Source organism: Plutella xylostella, chromosome 7 (assembly GCF_932276165.1).
Source record: "Plutella xylostella chromosome 7, ilPluXylo3.1, whole genome shotgun sequence".
Taxonomy (NCBI): Eukaryota; Metazoa; Arthropoda; class Insecta; order Lepidoptera; family Plutellidae; genus Plutella; species Plutella xylostella.
The window spans coordinates 10,005,179-10,031,310 of record NC_063987.1 but is presented as its reverse complement, the minus strand read 5'-3'; the positions used below and the strand labels follow the sequence as shown (position 1 = coordinate 10,031,310).

The 26,132-nt window shown below is 44.0% G+C and overlaps 2 protein-coding genes across 4 annotated transcripts in view; both read left to right on the top strand.

The window, feature by feature from the left end:
- Nucleotides 1–171: 171 nt before the first annotated feature.
- LOC105395109 (utrophin) lies at nucleotides 172–26,132 on the top strand. The gene is made up of 16 exons (XM_048622311.1): nucleotides 172–554; nucleotides 11,862–11,923; nucleotides 14,054–14,146; nucleotides 16,048–16,186; nucleotides 16,685–16,794; nucleotides 17,106–17,304; nucleotides 17,701–17,807; nucleotides 19,801–19,977; nucleotides 20,543–20,775; nucleotides 22,156–22,340; nucleotides 23,062–23,228; nucleotides 23,630–23,848; nucleotides 24,194–24,307; nucleotides 24,634–24,804; nucleotides 25,158–25,266; nucleotides 25,915–26,132. Exons 1-16 carry the CDS (start codon nucleotides 536–538, stop codon nucleotides 26,130–26,132), a joined length of 2,322 nt encoding a protein of 773 aa, XP_048478268.1. The 5' UTR covers nucleotides 172–535.
- LOC125488421 (dystrophin, isoforms A/C/F/G/H-like) overlaps nucleotides 24,714–26,132 on the top strand; it is a 35,546-nt gene continuing 34,127 nt past the window's right edge. For all 3 annotated transcript variants that reach the window (XM_048622322.1, XM_048622319.1, XM_048622318.1), the window contains exons 1-3: nucleotides 24,714–24,804; nucleotides 25,158–25,266; nucleotides 25,915–26,066. The gene's annotated coding sequence lies outside the window, so the exon portion shown is untranslated. The remainder of the gene's footprint in view (nucleotides 24,805–25,157; nucleotides 25,267–25,914; nucleotides 26,067–26,132) is intronic.

Sequence of the window (26,132 nt, the reverse complement as noted above, 5' to 3'; positions counted from 1 at the left end):
TTCAACCAATAATGAGATGCACTTACTTTCAAGAAAATAATAGTGTATTTCTAATTTTATTTTAAACCACAACTAGTTACTTTTCTCGTCTTTTAAGTTTTTATTTTTTCGCGTCATAAACCATTCCATTCTTTTGTATTTTATTCCAACAGTTGGCAACACTGGGGCCGGTGCGCCTGTGTGCGTGCCGCTTCGCTTGTCAAGTTTCAAGTTGGCCGCCGCTGTCACTTTGTGTATTCTGTGGTTGTGTGTATCGTGTGATGCGACCAGTTATGTTTTTCTCTATTTTACAGTTTCTTTCCCAATTTCCTTAATAATTTCACTTGTAACAGTTGTAAAAGTGCCCCTGGATTACAGTGCAAGTGTGTTGGAAGAGGCAATTGGGTGAATTACCCAGTTTGTGGTGTTTACAAAAGTTTGAAACTAAGTTTGTTCTTCACGGGAGTGGTGTGTGTGTTGTCATGTCTTGTACAAAACTTTTTATTACTTAAACCTCAGAATCAGATAATCGGTGAATGACAAGTTTTCTGTGAAGATGGAGTCAAGTTACGTGGGTGAGTAGAGTTTAAGTTGGATATGATGGTGGTGTCGGTAGTGGTGATGCGGGTCGCTCGGCCCTGGCTCCCGGCGGCGGCGGCGGCGGCGGGTGCGTGAGGTCCTCGGAGGTCCTCCCCGCCGCCGCCGGCTCGTCCTCGCCCGCTGCCCGCCCCGCTGCCGGCGACGCCGCGTCACTCGACGCCGATATTATTATCTTATCTTGTGTACATTAGGAACGTTGATAAAAAATAGAACACACTTTCCTCTATCACATTCTTTTGAGATTATCTAATTTAAGAATTTATCCGTTATGTTCGAAACCTAAGATGTAGCACCAATTATACAATAATGCATAACAAACTCTTATTTTGTTGATCCAATAGGAAATCTTATCATGTAGTATTTCCATGTTTCCACTATTTAAGTAAGTTACAGAAACACTTACATGTTCCTATGAAAAACATTATATATATCACCATAGTGTGTTACCTATTTTTTTCTCGGCTGGATCAACATTTTAAAGTGATTATTGGCCGCTGATACTTGTGAGCCTGCAGAGGGGCCTGTGTCTGTGTCGGTCCTCAACTTGATGTTGTGCCAAATTCCTTAATACTTACATAATAATTTATGTATGTGATAGGCTGATGATGACAAATACAATTATTTCTCCTTCACCGAGCTCTCTGGCCCAATATACACAACATAGGTGCTCTGTAAGATATTGGTCTCTCCACACTGGACTATACATATACTTAGATAATGTTAGAATGGATTTGGTTTCTTGAAGATTGTTACATTGTCTTGGTGATGTAACAGTAAGTTGGTTGCATGTGTTAGACTTGGCAAATACTATGTGGGACATAGTTCAGGATGTTGGACTGACCACCACAGATGGCTGATAGTGGATGGATTGGGAAGGCTGAGGACTGAGGGGTGTGGTGCTCCTTGGGAGAGATCTATGTCCTGCAGAGGACAATATTGTTGGGTGATATTGGTCTTCTCATGCTTAGTATTACATTGCATAATATGTAAGGATTGGCGATGGGAGACGAGTGAAACCAGCGAAGTTCCAGTAAACACTGCTTTATTTGGGTTAAGCATAAAGTTATATGATGAGAGTAATATAGTGCATACATAGTATAAGGTAGGTATACATAGGGGTACAGTACAAATAGACTAGAGGGTTATGTATTTGTAGTACTTAACAATAATTTGGTAGGCTAGTTTTTGTTTATTTATTCCTCTAAAAATTCTGAGTGGTCACTAGGGTACTGCTACCTGTCCATCCTTGAGGATGGTGGCATCACTCCTGGTAATCCATAAGGGATTGAATCGCAGAATAATAAATAGTATACTTACTTACTTATACTATGGACAACAACCCATTGCTTACAAAATTTTGCCAAGTATAAAACATTTACTGAAATGTCAATGTAGTTGGTTGTCTAATGAATGACGTAATATCGTAAATAAAACTAGGCTATGGTTGTGGTAGTCCGTGGTTGCTCGCTGCAGGTCAGTGCTGTTGCAGCAGTCATGCTCCAGTTGCGTGGTGTCTCGGAGAGCGGCTGTGAAATGCAGGCACCTATCGGGTTACTCAGAGCCTGGTTCTTCCTGGTGGAACCGGTTTGTGAATGAGCTCTACCTCAACACTCACTGATGTTACTCTTAACTGACCTAGTGATAAGTTGTGTAACTTCAGTTTAAGAATTTATAAGATTTAATGAATTAAAGTAATCTTTTAACTTTAATGACTAAATGGTTACCTTTAAAAGTACTACATAAAATCACTCATCTGCACTTTAATAGTACCTACTAGTTTTAGGAAAAACTGTGGAATATAATATAAGTACACCCAAAAATTGGTATCTATAAGTTAATAACTCTTTCACTTCACAGCCCCTTTCATCTATTACTCACAAAAAAAGATAACATGAAAATAAATCTCAATCAGTATCAGTTAATAAAGATCCCCTTGTTTGCTTCACTTTCAACTAAACATTAATAAATAACTAAAGATAAATGATAACTACCAGCCATGAACTCCTGACACTTATTTGTTACTCTCCTGTGTGTGTGTGTGTTTGTTTGTGTACAACATGCATATTGTGATGTCTATGCGAGTGTGTGGGTGAATTAGTATGAAATTTAAATTAACTATGAGAGCCCAAGTGGGGATGATGTCATGACATTAATTCCTTGTTCACAGTTAACTAGGATGTGAGAATGTTTATTAATGATATTATGTAAATTAGATTACACATAATATAATATACCCAAGTAAATTTTCTTCCAGAATTATTTTACTGAGACTTTACCAGAATTACCTGTAACTATATTTATTACGCTACTCATAGTCATCACAGCTATTCCTAGCCTATAAGCTTTGCCACAGTCTTAGTATAAGCTGTTTGTTATTCCCGGCGCCGCGCCGTGCTGTCACTATGAGACTTGTCTGACGCGAGGTGTCGGCGCTTCCTCCCGCCTTCCGGATCACACCAGCCACCCACTGGACATTCTATTTCTTTCTATTGCTCGTCGCATTGATTGGCATTTGCTGTGGGCCGCGCATACACAACATGCTCCACATCGCAGCCAGACCCTCCACTGAACCAATGTTTCATGAATAAATGAATGGAAGAGATCTAACAGTGAAATGACGCATCTCGATGTAAAACTATTCATTGATTCGCAAATGGCTCGACGTCGTCGGCACTGCCCGGCCCGGGAGCCGCCGCTCCTGCAGAAGGCAAAATGAATGGCGGTATTTTCTTGAGAGCTCAAGACTTTTTGCGATCAATTGGGTCAAGCGACTGCCAGCTCCAGAAATGGCTCTGTAAAAAGTGATCCCGTTTATCTGCAATAAACCTTATAAAAATATAAACTTTTTAAAGTAAATTCACTTGGAAAATAACAACATCTCATAAAAGAGGATGGGCAAAAATATATGGGAGCTGGGACCACCCTCCAATAGCAATAAGACTAACATCGTTGGATAGGTCTTGTCAATAGGAATAACTTTTGCTTTGACAGCTTTGTTGTCACAGTTGTCCGTTCAGAGATATTTGACTTATAAGTTCCGATACTCGTCAGTTCATCTTACTGCTATTGGAGGCTGGACCACCCTCCAATAGCAGTAAGACTAATATCGTTGGATAGGTCTTGTCAATAGGAATAACTTTTGCTTTGACAGCTTTGTTGTCACAGTTGTCCGTTCAGAGATATTTGACTTATAAGTTCCGATACTCGTCAGTTCATCTTACTGCTATTGGAGGCTGGACCACCCTCCAATAGCAGTAAGACTAATGTCGTTGGATAGGTCTTGTCAATAGGAATAACATTTGCTTTGACAGCTTTGTTGTCACAGTTGTCCGTTCAGAGATATTTGACTTATAAGTTCCGATACTCGTCAGTTCATCTTACTGCTATTGGAGGCTGGACCACCCTCCAATAGCAGTAAGACTAATGTCGTTGGATAGGTCTTGTCAATAGGAATAACATTTGCTTTGACAGCTTTGTTGTCACAGTTGTCCGTTCAGAGATATTTGACTTATAAGTTCCGATACTCGTCAGTTCATCTTACTGCTATTGGAGGCTGGACCACCCTCCAATAGCAGTAAGACTAATGTCGTTGGATAGGTCTTGTCAATAGGAATAACCTTTGCTTTGACAACTTTGTTGTCACAGTTGTTCGTTCAGAGATATTTGACTTATAAGTTCCGATACTCGTCAGTTCATCTTACTGCTATTGGAGGCTGGACCACCCTCCAATAGCAGTAAGACTAATGTCGTTGGATAGGTCTTGTCAATAGAAATAACTTTTGCTTTGACAGCTTTGTTGTCACAGTTGTACGTTCAGAGATATTTGACTTATAAGTTCCGATACTCGTCAGTTCATCTTACTGCTATTGGAGGCTGGACCACCCTCCAATAGCAGTAAGACTAATGTCGTTGGATAGGTCTTGTCAATAGGAATAACATTTGCTTTGACAGCTTTGTTGTCACAGTTGTCCGTTCAGAGATATTTGACTTATAAGTTCCGATACTCGTCAGTTCATCTTACTGCTATTGGAGGCTGGACCACCCTCCAATAGCAGTAAGACTAATGTCGTTGGATAGGTCTTGTCAATAGGAATAACTTTTGCTTTGACAGCTTTGTTGTCACAGTTGTCCGTTCAGAGATATTTGACTTATAAGTTCCGATACTCGTCAGTTCATCTTCCTGCTATTGGAGGCTGGACCACCCTCCAATAGCAGTAAGACTAATGTCGTTGGATAGGTCTTGTCAATAGGAATAACATTTGCTTTGACAGCTTTGTTGTCACAGTTGTCCGTTCAGAGATATTTGACTTATAAGTTCCGATACTCGTCAGTTCATCTTACTGCTATTGGAGGCTGGACCACCCTCCAATAGCAGTAAGACTAATGTCGTTGGATAGGTCTTGTCAATAGGAATAACCTTTGCTTTGACAACTTTGTTGTCACAGTTGTTCGTTCAGAGATATTTGACTTATAAGTTCCGATACTCGTCAGTTCATCTTACTGCTATTGGAGGCTGGACCACCCTCCAATAGCAGTAAGACTAATGTCGTTGGATAGGTCTTGTCAATAGAAATAACTAGGCTGGAACCCTCCAATAGCAGTAAGATGAACTGACGAGTATCGGAACTTATAAGTCAAATATCTCTGAACGGACAACTGTGACAACAAAGCTGTCAAAGCAAAAGTTATTTCTATTGACAAGACCTATCTAACGACATTAGTCTTACTGCTATTGGAGGGTGGTCCAGCCTCCAATAGCAGTAAGATGAACTGACGAGTATCGGAACTTATAAGTCAAATATCTCTGAACGGACAACTGTGACAACAAAGCTGTCAAAGCAAAAGTTATTCCTATTGACAAGACCTATCCAACGATGTTAGTCTTAATGCTATTGGAGGGTGGTCCAGCCTCCAATAACAGTAAGATGAACTGACGAGTATCGGAACTTATAAGTCAAATATCTCTGAACGGACAACTGTGACAACAAAGCTGTCAAAGCAAAAGTTATTCCTATTGACAAGACCTATCCAATGACATTAGTCTTACTGCTATTGGAGGGTGGTCCAGCCTCCAATAGCAGTAAGATGAACTGACGAGTGTCGGAACTTATAAGTCAAATATCTCTGAACGGACAACTGTGACAACAAAGCTGTCATAGTAAAAGTTATTCCTATTGACAAGACCTATCCAACGATGTTAGTCTTAATGCTATTGGAGGGTGGTCCCAATCTGCCCATTGTCATTTAAACTAAGGGATCCCTTTGCATTCCACGAATATGTCTACACTACTCATTTTTGTTTGGAAAAGATAGGTAGGTACTTACAGAATTTAAACCGTAAATCGTAGGGGTGTCGTTATTATTCTTTTATCCGCCGAGGTTACATTTTGCTGGTATTTGTCGCCGTTTACCATTATATTATGTAATACATAGCACCGAAATACGATAACATGCAACGAAGTGTGTCAGAACAAGTTGAGTAACCTGTCGTGCCCTAAAAGTAGAACCAGGGGTTCGCATTGCCTCTACACTACATACCCACATACAAAATATGATTATTCAACGATCCAGACATCTAGGGATTTATTTAGCAGACCCCACTCATGCAATTTAAACCCGATTTATATACCTTTAATGTTATCTCAATGTAACCAATGCGCCATAATGCCCGATGCCTTTCAATTCTAAAACCTCCCGCGGGATATTCATCTTGATTTATTACTATCTCCCAGTCGTTCCACTAAAGATTCGGGCATGAAAGAAAGAACACTTGAAAAGAGCATTTTCGGTCGGACATATCAAAAGATACGCTTGTATCGAGCTGATATAATACACTCACGAGCAATGAAACAGTTCCACTTACAAAATGCAGACACCAAATGGCATATTATTTTTTTTAAATCATTTAATAGCAAAATGGAACTAAATCTTTACGTTTTTAGTTGGTCATATCCTGATGTGCCGATAAATGTACTTAAATATTGTAGAAGTCGTCATTAAGTTAGTTATATCCGTTTGAGAGTAATTTGGTGATTTTATGAATGGAACTTTTTCATTGCCCGTGAGTGTATAACCAAAAATAATCGCATAAAACAAATGAGTCTTCATAAAGCCACTGACCGAGTTATAGTTTTAACGAGTCTTGATCAACTAGATTGATCTGCTGCTAGCTCTGTCACGCGAAAAAATCCGCACATCTTGCACAGACTTAAATGGTCTTAATGTTTGTCTAGTCTCGGTGGTTCGCTATCGCCAGTTCTGCGAAGTATAAGTGTACCGAGCGATGCGGCGCCCGCCACGCGCCACCAGCCACCAGTCACCAGTTCGACCACGCCGGCCGGAGCGACGGAGAATCATATTCCTCCTCATTAACTTTACGGCTCATCTCAATAATTAGCTCTAATCTCTCGGCGCTCGTAAACTGTTTTATTGTCGTCATCTCTGCCGAATATGAGAGTATAGTAGCGCCCGATACGGCACAAATTGACTGCGCTCCACTCACGTAATGCCAAACGAAGATTGGTGTAATTGAACCCGAATGACCGAAATACTCGATCGTTTGTATTCAAACTTTCTTTATTAGTAGAGTTTGGGTGTCGGCAGTGGGACAAGCGCCCACGAGCCCCGGAGGAGAATGATCGAGCATGACAAAGCCTACGTTAGGGACCATTCCACTAATATTATTCATCGCCAACTCAAGTGGTTCTTTTGAGTGTATTCAATGGTCAAATGTGCGTTACACGCGTAAAAGATAGCAGAAATAGGTTAGAAGAAGCGAAACTGAACACGACCGCTTCATCACGGTGAGGAGGCATCTTCGCCGAGCGCCAGGAGTCGACTGAATAATTGAATTAATTCAACGGAAACCTTTTGATATTTTCCGGACACTTCCATATTTTTGGGTGAAATGTTGTTATTGTCAAATATCTTGATAAATGGATTCAGGGTGGGGAGACTGGTGCAAACATATTAGCCCGATCCCATGTGTTGTACGTTGTACATAAGGACGCCTATACAAATGAAGCTAGGTACAACACACAGCCAGGTGGGTGCGGGTGGGCGGCTCTGACCCACACACTCGTTTGTTGAGAAAATATTGATTGAACCAGCTTCTTTCACTTTCGATGACCGCGACGCGCGGCCGCGGCGCTTCCCAACTTTTAATGAGCACTTGATATCATTGTATCGGAACAACTGGCATATTTTCATTTAAAATAAGTAGGTATACATTTTTGAAATGAGATAAAATTACTCAGTTGGAGACGTTAAGATGACAGTAACACGGCTGCTATTAGCTACAAAGGTGCAAATTGTAAACAAAAACGCAGACCTTGACCTCGCCTAGCTCTGACGTCATCAGCACTACAAAATGTTCGCCTTTGGTGTCTTGTCTTGATTGCTGTGACTATTATTAGATCATAAGAGCCGAGATACTATCAGCAAGCCTAATTGCAACGGCATAAAGCACATTTTAACCAGGCTTTTCGGTGGACATGTGAAGAATTTACCTAATTTCTGAAATTCCTCGCATAGTTAGGTTTCGCCGGCGGAGTCTGACTGCCATCGACTCACTCGCCTGTGTTGTTGAAGTCGCTGTTACACGATCGAGTTGATGTTCTGATTGCATGCCGCGGGATATTGATTCAACAGCCCCATGTAGGTTACATGAATTATTCGTTAGAACGCTGTCTACAGTGGAAACCTATTTAGCTTTTTATGTTCTGTTGAAATTAGTTATGGCATTTACTGATTGGTGATGGATGTTTCCACTTCCATTATCCAATTAGCAATCATGCAAAAATCTGTGCTCTTAATTGAGTTATTTACTGCCGCAACCGCAACGAAAATTCAATGAAAATTGCTGCATGAGTCCCATCGCGCGGGATTATCGCCTGTAAAACGTCATTGTTTGCATAACGGCCAGACGCTTTATCAATTTACACAACATACATTTTGCCGTAATAATTATTATGTATTATGTGTACTTTCTGAACTGTCGGATGACGTCATCGTTCCCATTCGACGCCTTCCAGCACCGACACACACACACACACACACACGCACAGCGCGACCCTCTTCAACGACACAGCCAGTTATGCAAAACTGATGCTTGACAGCTCACCTGTCGTCCCGAAGCCCCCCCGCGATAATGGAGACTCTCCTGAACACACAAAGACTACATTTGAATGCAGGGCTCAAGGGAGAGTTACAATGGGATCACCTGAGCATAGTATTATAATAGGCACAAAGGGTGACAAGTGTCATAGTTTTTTGTCGAACATCAAAGTCCTCGAATGGGTCCTCGACTCCTCGTCCTCCGTTATTGTTATCCGGTCCTATACCGAATGCCATAGCGTCCAATTTAGAAGCTTTGTTGTGTGCCGTTTACTTAATCTTAAAAAATTATTTTAACCTTGATGAATGATTGTGCAAAAACCTTACTTACGTTTTAATAAACTCATGCAATGTGATATAAGACCAGCCTCAAGGCAATTTGAAAGTTTAAAGAAACATACGAGCTACTCGAAGACGCGACTCGCCCGAAATGTCCCTTTAATATTTAGTAACTGCTAATGAAGTATGTAGCCGTGAAGTTGACTAATGAAGACGGCAACTTTCTCACAGCAGTGATGCAACTCTCGTAGGTTTACCGGAAACTGTAGTAAAGTTGTGTGTTTATATTCATGTGGTGCTGGCGGCTAGTCGCTACGTGATGGCGCGGGCGTCACCGGACAGTGCAGACGCTCACTCTCACTCTTCGATAGTAACAGTTGATCTGTGAATAGCTGCTCTGCTCGTGATCCCGCTAGTCAGTTGCATGTAGCTCCTGCACTGCCGCGGTGTGAGCGCCGTGACGTTACGAGGATTATCCTCACATGCGGCGCATATGTAGCGGTGCATAATTGATACATTCTCGTACTTGTAGGCATTGTTTCGGCCGGTAGCGTCGTCTAACAAATGGAACTACAATTTCGGAATGTATAGCTATAGTTCTATGTATTTTCCTATGACTTCAAAGGCTTACGCCCACTACTACGAAACGACTAGGAAACTTGCTTCAGGGCTGGAACACAATGTGAAAGAGCACATAGTTAGTCACACATACACATAACCTATCTAGCTAGTAGATGAATGCCACTGTATATAGCTACGAGCTAGCTAATACATGATACGTGGACGTGCAGTCCGGTGGCGTCGGGTGACAGCGGCGGCGGCGGTGGCGGCGCGGGGGCGGCCGACGCTGGCTGAGCGGTAACTCGGTTAGGGTCAATCAGCCGCTCGTTGTATCGACTATGAGCCCGGTGCGCTGGCAGCCTGCATGGGAAATACCGTTGGCTGCTTCTGGTAGAGTCCGATTCACGTATGAAGACCAATTTTCCTGTGGAAGTATCTCCTTTAATTGTGCATTTTATTACATAAGTAAGTTGTGATCGGCTTATTTATCTTGGACAACAGCAAATAAAAGCAACGTACGTAGCATGTATGGAAATATCCAACAAATAATATTGTTCACAGGAGTTGGTATACAACATTATGTCGCTCTCTTTCATGAACCGCCGTATACGATGTACTCAGAAACAGATAGAGCTATATATTATGGATGTCTGAAAGTCGATCAGTGCGCTATGGAGAGAGCTATGATGATGGATCGTGTCAGAAATTAGGTCAGGCCTCAAATCAGTAAGCTGAACTCTTATTGGACTGGTAATAATTACCTACGGAAAATCAATATCTGTTAAGATTCTTGATGGTAGAAGCTAAATGCGGAAGGCTGAGGACAGAGTATTGTGAAGTTCACTTTTGAAGACGTTTACTTAATGACCATTATAGGATGAAGATGTGATGGATGTGGTGGAGACGACATCTTTGTTAGTGGGTCCATTAATGGTGCTGGTAAGAAAATAAATCAAAAGTGGAAAAGTCTAAGGTTAGGCCAATCCTAGACAATGTAGTAGCAGAATACTGTCATGGCGACATGATGGATGTCGGACGGATAGTGTTACTAATAAACTCACGGCAATATCGGTGGCACCGCCGCCGCCGCCGCCGCCGCCGCCGTGGGAGTGATTTACTACGCAATGAGATACAGATCCTATTTCGGAAACAATACAATAGTTGAGCCCCTCGTAAAGCCAACTGATTGGCTCATGAATATCGATGAGAAATTTCTAAGAGGCTATCATTCTTATTGGAAAGTCAATTTCGAATTTTGGCTGAGAATCTTCAAATCAAATTGAAGCACACTTCCTTCCTACGCCAATGGGTCGAAGTAACAAATTCACTTTCACAACACACACTGCCGAGTGACATCACCGTGCGATAATAGGTCATTGGTATGTGCTGTGAAGGTCGTTTCAGGCCATAAGTCCCCCTTCGAACAATACGACGTGGATGGCTAGCGAGCCGTGACGGCTGTAACTAACGGCATTTGCATATCTAGCCATTACCCGCTTCAGTTTTCAGTCCGCATCCGTATTTCACAGCCACTGTTACATATTTCCTCCGTGTCGCAGTTAGCATCATGAAGTGGGCGTATTTGTTGTTCGTTTCCGCGTGAATTGGAATCAATGAGGGCAATATCGTTTTGATGAGCATGGAATGAGTGATGTGTGTCGAGTTCTGGTGTGTCTGTGTCGTGTATGTGTGTGTCGTGATGATCACCCTTCTGAAGGCTTACGAGGCGGCGCTGGGCTCGTGGGCGGCAGGACGCGGGGTGGAAGGGGAGGGGGAAAAAGAACGTGAGTTCATAGAAAAATCTCGGAAGGAAACCGCTTGTGTTCTTTTCATTTCGTATGAGGTTGCTGATATTTGTCAGAAGTTATGTATAAATTAAGGCTCCTGTACTTAAAATCACCACATATCCTTTGTGTTTTTTAATTCCTGGCAGCAGTTCTCTAAATTACACATTAGTTAGAAGGTCGCACATGATCTCTATTCGTCGTATGCATCACAACAATTTAAATTATACACATACAACACATGGAATTACACTCCCACATTGTGAACTTATATTTATTATCAAGTACCGGTCTTTTTGTTACTTCTTTTGGTATTATATTGTACAGTAGTTTCCTCTGTTCATGTCAGGCATTTATTGCTTTGTAATAAAATATTCCTGTCATCAATAATTCAAAGCTATTGGCCACCAATTGCTCCACTATACGTATACTTACACGCAGATAGATTCAATCACAATCTGTTTGTAATGACTATGTCGCGCTCTGCGTGAGCTCCAATATGAGGAGAGACAAATTGAAATGAATATGTTGTATTTGTTTCAGACGAGCGCGAAGACGTCCAAAAGAAAACGTTCGCGAAATGGATCAACTCACAACTCGTGAAGGTAAATATACTTATATCTTTCTCTCTCACATACAGTCCCAATGCACTTACATTGTTCTATAATAGCTAAGCAATATTGGACTTTCTCATCGGAGTCATTCACATACATAGAAGATTTGCAGTAAAATAAACATTTAGTTGTAACATAGGTATTCAAGATGGGAATGGCCACTTCATTAGTGCAAGATGATTAGAAAACTTGCAAACCTCTCCAACTTGTACGTACGCCGAAGTGTGTGAAGACGTCTTACAATGTTTTCTCTGTGTAATTTAACATAGGTAGTTGTCTAATAGCTACTACACTAACTGCACCGGACCGAGTGCGGCTTGTTGACAATCTGCGCGCCTCTCAATAAGAAACCTGAATATCTCCATTTAATTCGTGTGTGACACGCGATACGATGTGTGTCGTAAACATACATACGCTACTGATTTCTTAAATGAACATGTATTGGAATGTGTACGCCAACTTAGGAAATAGACGGCAAAATGCTTCGTTTAAGAGCAGGTAATGAGTGCACCTCCATCTCCCTGCAGCCGCCACATTTCCCCGGCGCTGCCCCGGCCCTCGCGCCCGCTCCCGGCTCCCGGCGGCGCGTACATCATCCCGGACATTACGCCATCTCTCCGACAAAAGCTTTTCAGCTGCCGGCTATTTCACGCCTTTGAAATGTAGAGTTATCTTCCCACCATTTATTTCCATAACTTTACATTCCGTTGTATAAAGCCGAATCAGAATGGAATGAATAATAAAAAGGAAATTAATATTCCTGTCGACTGTACAAATGATAAGGGTCCGTATTCAGCGAAGACGTATGTATGTAAATGTGACGTCACACACAAGTGCGGTGATTTATCAGCGAGCGACAATGCCCCAGATTTCGGGCTTACGTGAAAATTGCCTCTTAGCTTAAAACCTTTCTTTACCTCTAGGCCGAAGAAGCCATATATTTAAGGAGCAAAATGGGCGTGATTGATGATGGCAATAAAAGTTTTGTACAAGCATTAAGCTCCGTCGACCTTCAACCCTCGCGGTCTCGTTTCTTGTAGCATGGTGTAATGTGGTGTGGTGCGGCGGCCGTGGGCCCGCCCTGCGCCGCCGCTCCCTCCGACTCCGCTCGTCAAGCGAATGGCCCATTTACTCATATCACGTACAATCTATTGATATCCAGAATAGCGCTGTTTTACGGCATCCCTTTTCGCTCTTGGATTTGTTTAGATTATGTTTACAACACTTTTCAATTTGTGCTGTACCCAGGAGGGTGTGGTGTAGTGGGAGATGCTATTGCAAATTAAATAAAAAGCCTTCAAGCCTTAATACTTGCACTATTTCAGCAATCATGTATTGTATGTATACACGACCGAATGGCGTAGTGGTTAGTGACCCTGACTACTGAGCCGAAGGTCCCGGGTTCGATTCCCGGCTGGGGCAGATATTTGTTTAAGCACAGATATTTGTTCCCAGGCCTTTGAAGTGCCCGTAAAATGGCAATAGGCCCGCCCCCTATTACATTGGGACTAACATAACACTCTGGCGAAAAGAGGGTGCATCAATGCACCTCTGCCTACCCTGCAAGGGAGTACATTAGTACAAGGCGTGAGTGTGTGTGTGTGTGTGTGTCATGTATGTATAAAGAGCTGTAGACGATTTAAAGCTTCTATGAGTAATCAGTGTTCAATACTGCGGCTAGGATTTTCTCTAATACCCCATTTACACTCTCGCACGAGTGGCGAGGCGAGCGACAAGGCGAGGGGCGAGGCGCGAGTGTGAACAGACGCTCGTGGCTCGCCTCCTCGCTCGCCTCGCCACTCGCGGCGCTCGCGTCCGGAGCGGTGTGACGCGAGTGGGTGTTTACATTCGCGCCTCCGCACGAATGACGAGGCGAGCGAGGAGGCGAGGGCCGAGGCGAGAGTGTAAATGGGGTATAAGAGTGTCTACGTCAAATACTATAGAGCTGGTATAAGGTTTGTCACCATTGTGAAAGGATTAGCTAGCCAGTATGATTAGTTGTCATTTGCCCCCGGTGTGTCAGATGAGGTTACAGTTGAGACGCCACTCGGGGAAGCTCCTGCCCACCCCTAGGCTGCCACCCACAGATGATGATGCTGAGATGATAATATGTTGTTGCAGAACAACAAGCCGCTGGTGCAGGACCTGTTCGAGGACCTGCGCGACGGCGAGGTGCTGCTCTCCCTGCTCGAGATACTCACCGCGCAGCAATATGTGAGTACACCCACGAGTACACAGTACTCACCGCGCAGCAGTACTTAAGTGCAACCATGAGTAATCCGCAACTCATAACTCATCAAGCGAGTACACCGATGAGTCCATCCAACCCTACTGTATGCCCAGCTATGAAATATAGAGCTAGAGCGGGAGAGTCTGCCTACCGAATTTAATTCTACTACTTACATACAATAGATTCATTTCTTAATACTCTTGTTTCTCTTTGAACGGACTTCGGTCCCGGTAGGGGATCCAGCCTGGAACCTACGGTCATTTCAAATCAAAAACATGGATAGCTCGATGGAAGATACATATTCTACCAGCATTCCCCAGCATTAATTATGTTAACAGATGACGGCAAAGCATCTGGGCATTACAAATAAACAAAACATAAAAAATGTAGCGCTACGAAGATGTAAAATTAGAGACTCATTATCTAAATGTAGTAATAAGCCCGTTGCTCGCAGGGAGGCGCGATAAGGCAGGCCTACATTAATTCACGTCACATTGCGGCGGCTTCCGATACGCTTTACATGCGCTTAAAAGCCTCCCTTGTTATTTGTGTGCGGGTTAACAAGATATTTCAATTCCCGCTCCCTCGCTACAACAACAAGTGTGAAGCTTTTCTAAAGCGGTGATGAGTAAATGGCGTTATCCGGTGTGAAGCGAGTAAATTGCGTTAGCAGCGAACGACGGCGTCGCAATTGCGTTAAGTTGACGACGACGACGCTGTGAAGCCGGCGGCGACGCGACGTGGCGTTGCCCGTGTAGTTCTGCACAACAACCTTTTATCTCGTTTGCCACCTTACTCGGTTATGTCACCTTTAATATCAGTTAGGTAATACCTGACTCGTAAAATAAACTGGACTCGTGAAATAAGGTCCGTTTTAGGGTTGTTCGGTAAACGAACTAAACGCTGATACAAGAGGATGTCGTAAATTTATTTTTATGGTACATATTAAATTTTGTACGAAATTTTCAGTGTTAAGTCCTATCAGATAATAACTGTCAGTTAGCCATAATTCACTAGTTCACCACTTTAAAATTAATTAAAAGGAGAGCTGTACATAGTATGAGGTGTGTCTGATGTCTTTGGTATCTTATAGCTGCACTAATTTCTAGCCTGATTAGCGAACCAGAGGCACTCAGCCTCTCCTAAATGCGCCATATCTTATGTTTTACGTAACTCGCTTCAATCATCGCAGAGTTATGAGCTTTCTGTGGCCGCTATTTAATCACGTTCCACAAATAATACCCCGCATAATTGGGTCACTTAATCAAGTTATTACGAATATTAAATTTGGCACTCATGATTTATCGCCTTTTATGTGTACTTATGACTTCACTGCAGGACATAGGCCTCTTTCAGACAATACCCTGTTTGTTCATTTGACTAATTGTGTATCTTCTTTCCTGTATCGCAAGCAGACTGAGGGATACTTTAAAGTAAGTGCCTTGAAATCTCGACTGTAAACTTTTATACGATGTAATTAAAAGAGCGATTATCTACCTTTTACAATCTACATTAATGGGCAACATTGAGTGCAAATGCACAGAGGGAGGCTTGGGGTTCCACTATACTATTCACTTAGAGTTTCATGATTACAGTAGTTGTGATTGTGAGTGTTAAGTGATGTAATAATTTGTAATCTAGGTTGACCTTTTATAAATTAAAGTAACTTGGGGACAAGAGCACACACAACTTTTGCACCCGTTCCCTTGCCAACCAATGTATCTAGATCACCACGACTTCTAAAGGTACTATTCCATGCATCGCGGCCAATACCATCGCATTTTCATCAACATCTGCCATCTGCCGCGCGCGACAGTTCCTTAGTCCCGATGCACAGAATTGCACCTTTTACCCTCATCTATCTAATGCTCGTGTTGTCATCCAGAAACGCGAGCGCGGGCGCATGCGCGTACATCAACTACACAACGTGAGCACCGCCCTCGAGGCGCTCCGGGAGCAGGGGGTGAGGCTGGTCAACATCGCGGCGCCCGACGTGCTCGACTGCAACCACAAGCTGATACTGGGTGAGTGACGTCACAGAATAGTGTCTTTGTTGGCTCTTTATTAAATTTTCTTCCTGTCTGGTCCTGGTCTGGTCCTGGTCTGGTCCTGGTCTGGTCCTGGTCTGGTCCTGGTCTGGTCCTGGTCTGGTCCTGGTCTGGTCCTGGTCTGGTCCTGGTCTGGTCCTGGTCTGATCCTGGTCTGGTCCTGGTCTGGTCCTGGTCTGGTCCTGGTCTGGTCCTGGTCTGGTTCTGGTTCTGGTCTGGTCCTGGTCTGGTCCTGGTCTGGTCTGGTCCTGGTCTGGTCCTGATCTGGTCCTGATCTGGTCCTGGTCTGGTCCTGGTCTGGTCCTGGTCGGGTCCTGGTCTGGTCTGGTCTGGTCCTGGTCTGGTCCTGGTCTGGTCCTGGTCTGGTCTGGTCCTGGTCTAGTCTGGTCCTCGTTTGGTCCTGGTCTGGTCCTGGTCTGATCCTGGTCTGGTCCTGGTCTGGTCCTGATGCTAATCTGAAGTGTTGTCCACCAGGTCTGGTGTGGAGCATCATCGTGCACTGGCAGGTGTCGCCGGCGCTGTGCGAGGCGCGCGGCAGCGGGCTGGAGCGCGCGCTGCTGGCCTGGTGCCGCAGGAACACCGCGGTAACACACACACACACACACACCTTTGTACACAGTGACAGACGTCACACACAGATACACAATCTGCATGTAAATCCTAAATTATTCCGACCCGCAAACTTCCCCGTTGACTAATCGATCGATAACCGTCTATTAAAGGCGCTTCGCCCTGCTTTTGTACGAAACTTTGCGGTCGAACCAACCTTAAAACTCATGAGTCATCATCATCTATTGTGACGTCTAATCGACGTTCTAATTTCTTAATTGGCAACCTACACCTACATAAGCACAGAACCAACATACATAGAGGTTAAACACCTCAATCTCCTCAGAACTACCCTGGAGTGAACATCACGAACTTCACCTCCTCGTGGTCGGACGGACTAGCCCTGGCCGCCATCCTGCACCGCTGGCGCCCCGCGCTTGTGGACTTCGAGGCGCTGGCGCGGGACGCCGTCGCTGACCGACTGCAGGCTGTGTTCACGCTGGCCGAGGAGCATCTGGGGATACACCGCCTGCTTGATGTTGAGGGTATGGAGAGAATTATATTAGTGCATTCACCTTTTAATTTTGATAGCTAAAAGGCGTCACCATAGGCCTAAAACCCTTTCATCATTGACCCTTCAAAAATTTATGTTTATCAGAAAATTTTATATTTATATGATGAATAAAAATATTTGACTTTGACATTAGAACGAGACCCGAGCCTCAGCAGTGGGATAGAGGACGTGTACCCAACACATCCTCTCTAGGGAATGCAATCTCATGATGTCATGATGATTCACAATGTCCTTCACTAGTTAACGTCACTCGGGGATGTAACGTTTTATCCACCGCCAAATAACCAACGAATGTGTCACCCACATAATTTTTCGTCTCTGCAGCATCCTCTTCTCCTCACATGAGTTAACCCCTGTTGTGTTGCAGACGTGAACACGGAGACCCCCGACAAGAAGTCCATCATGATGTACGTGTTGTGTCTGTACCAGGCGCTGCCCGAGCACGAGCTGCCCTCGTCTCCACGAACCACTGAGGTATGTACCACACTGTACAGCAAGGCTTCAGACCCCTACCAGGTGGTATTTTCCCCTGGGACATCAGGATTTTTGCCTCAAATTTTACAAAATATTTATCTTGACCTAAATGTTGTTCACGTCGGGTTCACCAATTTGCAAAATAATTGTTGGAAAAGATACATTTTATCAGACAATGCACTGGTGTCTCTAGTTATACTTTCGTTTATCAAACGTGTGAATTATTTAGCTGCGGCAGCGTAGCAGTTTTTATATTTGAATGTGAAATATAATCAATTAACAGCTCTATCGTAAGAGTTTTGATTTTAACGGGAAGTAAGAAAAAATTAACACATCCACCAATCAATACAAACTTACCGTTCTCTATATTTTATGGTTTCTTTTTTACTTTCTGAAAGGCACTGAATATAAAGATGACCTAATTTGACCTAGCTATGTGAAGTAACCAAGTAAGCTACAGATTCTTATTTGATTCCTATTCCCCAAAAGGGATTGCCTATAAGGCAGAATGTCCAATTAGTCTCCCTTTGTCACTGTCCGTGTTAATGAGACATTCGTGCGCGAATATATGAGCAATTAGACGCTGTGCAGATTGCCCCAGTTTCAGCCTCTACAGAACACAGATACTGATATATCTGATCGAGCCAATTGCGCATGTAAACCCACTTTATTACCTGGAAATACGAACAATGTCGTCACAGGGACCCATTATGGAAGCACTAGTCTTACTCAGCTGTAAAACGCTTTCCCGATGAGATGCCCATTTCAATTAGCTAGTCTATTACTATTTTCGTAGAAATGGATAATAGCGTTACCAGGCGTATTATTAAACTGGAACAAGGTAATCGATATATCGAAACAGTAGTTCGAAACTTTTATCAAGCTGCAGGCTACAGTCGTGTTTGTAACATTTTCATAAAATTGTATCATAATCATGGTTAGTAATTTCAAACCAAGAAAGGCACTTGTAATTTCGAAGTATTACCTTTTTTAAAACAACCTGTACCGACACCATTATACAAAATAGAGTGTAAATGCTTGTCCATTGTGTAATGGTTGTATTTGTTCGGTATCGCACCCTTCTCTCATTGAGTAGGGGCGGCGGAGGACGGGTCTCTACAACTTGTAGTGCAATAAATCAATCTCCCGTATTGTAGGCGTGTCTATTAATCACTAGTTGCACCGCCGCCTCCGTCTGTCGATCGCAACATTTCTCTAGACCACTCGTTATTAGCACCTATTGTTGTCTTACAATATTAACTGCTTCTATTTGAAATTGTAGTTACAATATTTCCTGTTTCTATATGAAGTTGTAGATGGTTGGAAAATTGATATTTTAAGATATTTTGTGATGGCCGAGTTTGATAAATTCAAACTATGTCACTTTTCTTAAAATTCATAGTATATTGTTAAGTGTTAAGTATAAGTGTGAAATATGCGGTCGAACATTTACCGCTAAGATTAGTGGATGGCCCCGGATGTGGCTTATGTAGCCATAAGCCACATCCGGGCACACCAACGAAGCCTAAATCTCCATTAGCAGTCGCCGTATCGGCTTGGAAGACATCATCATCATCATCATATTTGGATAGATAATTTAGTTTACAGTCAGTGTGCTGCTTATCGGGATTTGCTTATTGCGTTTCATCTTGTCTCGGCTATTATTCATGTTGAACATAGGTAATTGTCATATGTGTCCACAGGGACCAATCACATTGATATTGGCCACGCACTGATTGCGTAACCATGTAACATATGAATATTATTCCATATCAGCACACATAAGGTAATACGCACAGACGACCGCTGCGTAGGTTAGGTTTGGTAGTCAAAAGTTTGCTTGCTGAAGGTCTTAGGTTTAAAACATCAAGCACTTCAAGACGTGTCCTTGAAGACCACCTTGAAGACATCATCGATCGATATTTGTTTCAGTTTTGTTAAAAATTATTTGACTTACAACAAAGAATTAACACTTCCTTATTTCCCTTCTTAGCAGGCTCCGTCGCGCCCTCTATCAACAGCAACAGCCGCGTCGGGCGAGCTGGGCGGCTACGGGCTGGCGCTGGAGGAGGTGCTGACGTGGCTGCTGGACGCGGAGGAGACGCTCGCGGCCGCGCCCGCCGTCGCCGACCGCCTCGACGAGGTCAAGCAGGCCTTTCACGACCACGAGGTAACTACCAGCTACCGGAAATACTGATAAAGAGATAATTTTTCGCTCATTATTCGAGCCACGTAAATTTCTTAAGTTGATTGAATCGTCATAATTTTAAGTACAAGCATATCAACGCTACATTACTTTGGTCCTTCGAGCCGACTGGACAAGCGACCAGTGCAAATTGCATGCTCCTGAAAAAAAATCTTACATGTTCTATTGGCCAAATTTATTAACTTTCCCCAAGAAACATAACTTCAAAATACCTTTGGTCGGTCACCCGTACAAAATTCACGTCACGGTAATAAAATACATCAAAGGTTAAAATCGATCGATAATATTATCAAAATGAAATAAAGTTCACGAAAACATTATATGATACAACATGACACCACCGATCACTGTTACGATCCTCGTAAGAGGTGCGGGCCTACTTAATCATAAATACAGGCTACATGTGAGCTTAGTTATGATAGTAGTCGTCAAAATTATTCTGTTATGTTAATTTTTACTATGAATAAAGATTTACATTTTGATTATTTTAAAGCTATTTATAACTAAAATGTGTTACTTCTCCCCCCAGCGCTTCCTAGTGACCCTCTCCCAACAACAATCCGGCGTCGGGGCCGCCCTGGACGCGGGCAGCGCGCTGCTGGCGGGCGGCGCGCTGGCGGCGGACGAGGCGGGCGAGGTGCGCCTGCAGCTGCGCCTGCTGGCGGCTCGCTGGGACGCGCTGCGCACCGCCGCGCTGCAGCGCCAGCGGGACTTGCAGGCCGCGCTGCATCGGCTGCAGAACGAGAATAGGGACAAGTTCAGGTGAGGTGGAACAGCTGATGGCGAAGAATAGAGAGGATTATGCAGAGCTGACCGCCAACCTCCGGCAGTGGAGAGGCACAAGAAGAAGACGAAGAATAGGTGGAAATTTACGACTTCATACATTTTATAACCTAAATATGGGAGGATTTTTTTATTTATTTATCAATCATAGCTGTTCCCGCGCTCTTCGCTTCGCCTTAAAAAAAATCCCGTGGGAATTCCGTGATAAAAAGTAGCCTATGTTCTTTCCCAGGGTCTAGGCCGTATGTATACCAAATTTCATTCAAATCCGTTCAGTAGTTTTGGCGTGAAAGAGTAACAGTTACTTTCGCCTTTATAATATTACTAGCTGTTCCCGGGCGCTTCGCTTCGCCTTAAAAAAATTCCCGTGGAAATTCCGGGTTAAAAAGTAGCCTGTGTTTTTTCCCAGGGTCTACACCGTATGTATACCAAATTTCATTTAAATCCGTTCAGTAGTTTTGGCGTGAAAGAGTAACAGACAGACAGACACAGTTACTTTCGCATTTATAATATTAGTTAGGATAGTTGGGATAACTCTACGAGTGCACGAAAGAAGTCTTTCCTAATATTATCGTATTAACTGTCCTTTAAATACAACCAGCAGCGAACCCTAGACAGTCAGTGACTGTCGCTAATCTGACCAATCTATTGACTACGATGACAAACGTTTATTTATTGCTCTTATGTTTGTCATCTCACACAGTAACAGCAGCTACCGTACCACCACCGATACATTATCAATTAATTATGCTTATAGATTGTTAATTGCTAATCGGTGGTGGCAACCCACCTGTTCACACTAGTCGTCTGTATGAATAATCAGCATCTACTTCTGCATATACTTCACGACCCTAACCCACAGTCATACGATGTTTGCTTCAATAATGGTCTTTATTGTAATGAGGATACGGAACACATAAAATGTTCCTTATTCATTAGCTGCTTGAACACTTATCATATCGATCGTAATATTCAAGTATTTCACTACCTACCCTAAATTTTTTGTTGTTTAAACTTAATCATAAGTAACTCACTATAAATATAATTTGTAAAACCTACTAGTTAACTGATTGCTATAAACAAGTTATACTTACTTGTGTTATGTACGTACCTACTTGCTAACTACCTACAGAATATTTTTTTTCTTAAATATTAACTTATTATGTACGTAAATTATAAATTTTAAATAGTTCCTAACTACTTGTTGTCGTCATCTGAGTATACGAAGGATGCCTGGCTACCCATAGCACAGGGTATCCTAGTTTGGGAGCCAGGAACCCATTTCTAAACCAAATAGGCAAATAAATGTTTTCATTTCATTTCATTCATTTCATCTAACCCCCCTCCTACCCTCCACAGACAATGGCTGACCTCCTTCGAGGACCGCATCTCGCGCACATCTCAAGACTTCTCCTCCCCCGAGCTCGCCGCCTCGTCCCTGGCCGCCGCGCGCGAGCTGCACGCCGAGCTGTGCCAGCAGCGCGCTGCTGTGGAGCAGCTGGCGGGCCACGTGCTGGTGCTGGAGCACGACCACGACGACGCCGGTGAGTGTCCGCTGCACGCTGCACGCTGCACGCTGCACGCTGCACGCCGAGCTGTGCCAGCAGCGCGCCGCCGTGGAGCAGCTGGCGGGCCACGTGCTGGTGCTGGAGCACGACCACGACGACGCCGGTGAGTGTCCGCTGCACGCCGAGCTGTGCCATCAGCGCGCCGCCGTGGAGCAGCTGGCGGGCCACGTGCTGGTGCTGGAGCACGACCACGACGACGCCGGTGAGTGTCCGCTGCACGCCGAGCTGTGCCAGCAGCGCGCCGCCGTGGAGCAGCTGGCGGGCCACGTGCTGGTGCTGGAGCACGACCACGACGACGCCGGTGAGTGTCCGCTGCACGCTGCACGCTGCACGCTGCACGCTGCACGCTGCACGCCGGTGGAAAGGCTCTAGTTCTGGACGTCCTGGAGTTAAAGATAATCACTGACTTTGGAAATGGTCACCGGAGATATGACTTTCACCGACAGCAATTACTACTTTTCTGGTCACCAATTATTTTCTACTGAACTAACCATCACGATTTACAAAAAGAGCCCTGCTTACAGTAAATAGTAACACTGAGACCAGTAAAAACGTAGAGTAAGTACGCAAATATAACATACCTGCAATGCGCGTTAATTTCATAGTAATAAAAGTACCGTCGAAAGACCAAACCAAAGCTACTTTCAGAAATCCATTGAAATATATATTTAGAAACCATTATTTTGTCTCTCTCCAGCTGTAACAGCGATGGAGGACGAGCTGCGCGCGCTGGGCGAGCGCTGGGCGCTGACGTGCGGCTGGGCGGCGGCGGCGGCGGGCAGCGCGGAGCGGCAGCACGCCGCCTGGGCCCTGCTGCTGCAGCAGCGCGGGCTGGCAGCGCGCCAGGAGACCATGCTCAAGCAGGTAACTGTAGCGATTGGATCGGGAATGGTGTAAGAACCATTTGAATTGGAAAAAATTGTGTACCAAATCATAGATCAAATTATATAGCAATATCTGCAGACGACACTGTTCTTAATGTCAGTGACAACCACAAGGGCTATAGTTTGCCGTCGTGGTAAATAATCTTCCAGTCAAGATACAACAGTAGGCAGCACGAAAAGAGACTCTTCGAGTCACATAATATCCTCTGTTATTTGTAGCTCTGCGTGTCTGGTGCCAACTGGGATGTCTTTCATTTAATCTGACTAATCCTTTTACTACGTTAACAATCCCTAAACCTGCTGTATTCTTTTACACGCTAAGAAATATAAGCTAAAATACAAAAATTCCATATACCTAATTCCCACCCAACCTACTTCCAGATGGAAGCGGAGCCAGTCTCCGAGATCGGGGAGGTCCTGGCCCGCATCCAGTCCTTACAGCAGATCAAGCGAGACATCACGCGGACGTCTCGGACGCTCTCCTCGCACCTGCAGCGGTTACGCGAGAGTGAGGGAGACAGCGCTGTCGCAGCCGAGATGGAGGATCTAGGCGATAGATTGGACGCGCAGCTCATGATACTGGATGTGCAGGCGGAGAGGGTAAGAGTGTCTTAAGTGCAGTTGTAAATTTGCTGTAGTGTGGGAGGATGATTGTGTTAAGTGCGGTTGTGAATTTGGTGCGGTGGTGTTTGAGTTGGTATATGAATGTGAGTGTACTATGTGAGGTTGTAAATTTGTTAGTGTGGTACGATGAGTTGTTGAGCTGTTGCGTTAGAAACAACCCCTCGCTGAGGCGATAGTGAATTTGCTTTCGGAGGACGGGCTGTGGGTTCCATTCCCGTTCCAGACAAAGTGACCGTTTAGGTTAGTTCCTCAGGTAACATTTATCTGACCATGTTGCAAAATCAGCTCTATGTATAACAATTTGTGTTCGTATGTCGTTAGCTGCGCGCGCTCGGGTTCGACGTGACGCTGGACACGCCCGAGGACTCCAGCATGGACGTGTCCGAGACTACAGAGACCACTGTCACCACCATCACCACCACTACTACTGTTGAGGTAAGAGCGGAGAAATACATAAAATATACAGCTTTTGTTTATTGTTAAATTTTACAATAATTTATGGAATATGCCTAAAAGATAAATGAAAAACTTGGTAAGTATTGTACATATACACTGGGCAAAGTCGAACACACAATGTAAGGTCGCGCTATGATTTGAGTCTCCTTTATGGTAAACTTCTAATATTTCGAAGTATGAAGAAACGCTGTATTGCAAACCATATCTCACTCCTTGATAAAGTAGTTGTCTGATCCTGTATGTGAAGTCACAGTAGTGTCTATCAGTGAAAATCCCTCATAAGTCACCCATCACATATATTCCAGACGCAGTCCACCCCCAGTTCGCACAAGAAGCCGCGGCTGACCGCATCTCCGTCAGTTGCCGCCTCCGCCGCTAGCGCCCCCGCAGTCAGCGCCCCCGCAGTCAGCGCCCCCGCCCCCGACTACTCCGCGTTCGTGAAGTGGGCCGACCAGGCAGAGGAGACGCTCAAACAGGTCACTACTAACTACTACTATGTTTTTATATACTTTGCTGCAAACGAAATAATTTCCTGATGAGTTTCGAGTTCTTTTCCAATGACAATGCCCCTTATCCGAACGGAGCATAGTTTAAAAAAAATGTGCGTTCGTCAGAAAAATATACATTTATTACAATAAAAACATTTGACTTTAGTGAATGAAGAAGCCCTATGGTAGCATCTTACATGAACGATATACAAATATAATGCATTTTTTGTGTGTTAGACTGCGTGTTTTCTGTACAAACGCAGATACTTAGCAACGCTCAGAAACGCATTCACATCCTTTGTGTTGTGTGAACCAGCTAACAGTACCTCTTCTCTCCACAGTGTTCCCTTGAAGTGGAGGAAGGCGAGGCGGAGCTGGCGGCGGTGTCGGCGCGGCTCGACCACATCGAGGTGGGCCGCCAGGACTTCGCCGACCTGCCCACTAGCGACGGTAACTATCTATCTACTAGCATTTACCGTGAGCTTCGCTTCGCCTTAAAAAGTTTTCCCGTGGGAATTCCGGGATTAAAAGTAGCCTATGTTTTTTCCCAGGGTCTAGACCGTATGTATACATACCAAATTTCATTCAAATCCGTTCAGTAGTTTTGGCGTGAAAGAGTAACAGACAGACAGACAGACAGACAGACACAGTTACTTTCGCATTTATAATATTAGTTAGGATTACACCTTTCACGAATTTAGCCTGTATACAGAAAGAAAGCTGGGAAAGCATATATAAGGGCTTACTAGATCCTGCGAAGAGATATCTAGACTAAAGACAGATGGTATGGAAGCTATGTCCACTAGTGACGGTAAATATCTAGCTATTACGCGTTTTTTTTTTTTTTTTTTCACGAATTTGGACCGTATACAAAAGCAAGCTGGAAACTTATAAGCGCTTATAGATTCTGCGAAGAGATGTCAATACTACAGACAGATTGCATGAAAGCGAGAAAGTAAATTACAAGTCCTACAACATTTTCAGATCCTCTTGATGTTAAAGCCGTTAGATAGACCCATTTCCCAAAATGGCAACACAAGGATCATACTGTAAAAAAATCAAAATATAAATTAAAATATATTTTCCCGTCGTCCACAGAGACGTGCGTGGAGCTCCGCCGTCGCTCGTCGCTCATCGGGCGGCAGTGCACCGCCGTGAGGAACCAGCTGAACCTGCTGCAGGAGCAGCGCGCCTGGAGCCGCCGCCGCGAGCAGCTGGCGCGCGCCGCCGCCCGCCCCGCGCTGCCCGAGGTACGCACATACTGTGTCGCTCCCAGTGAGGAGCAGCTGAACCTGCTGCAGGAGCAGCGCAAATAG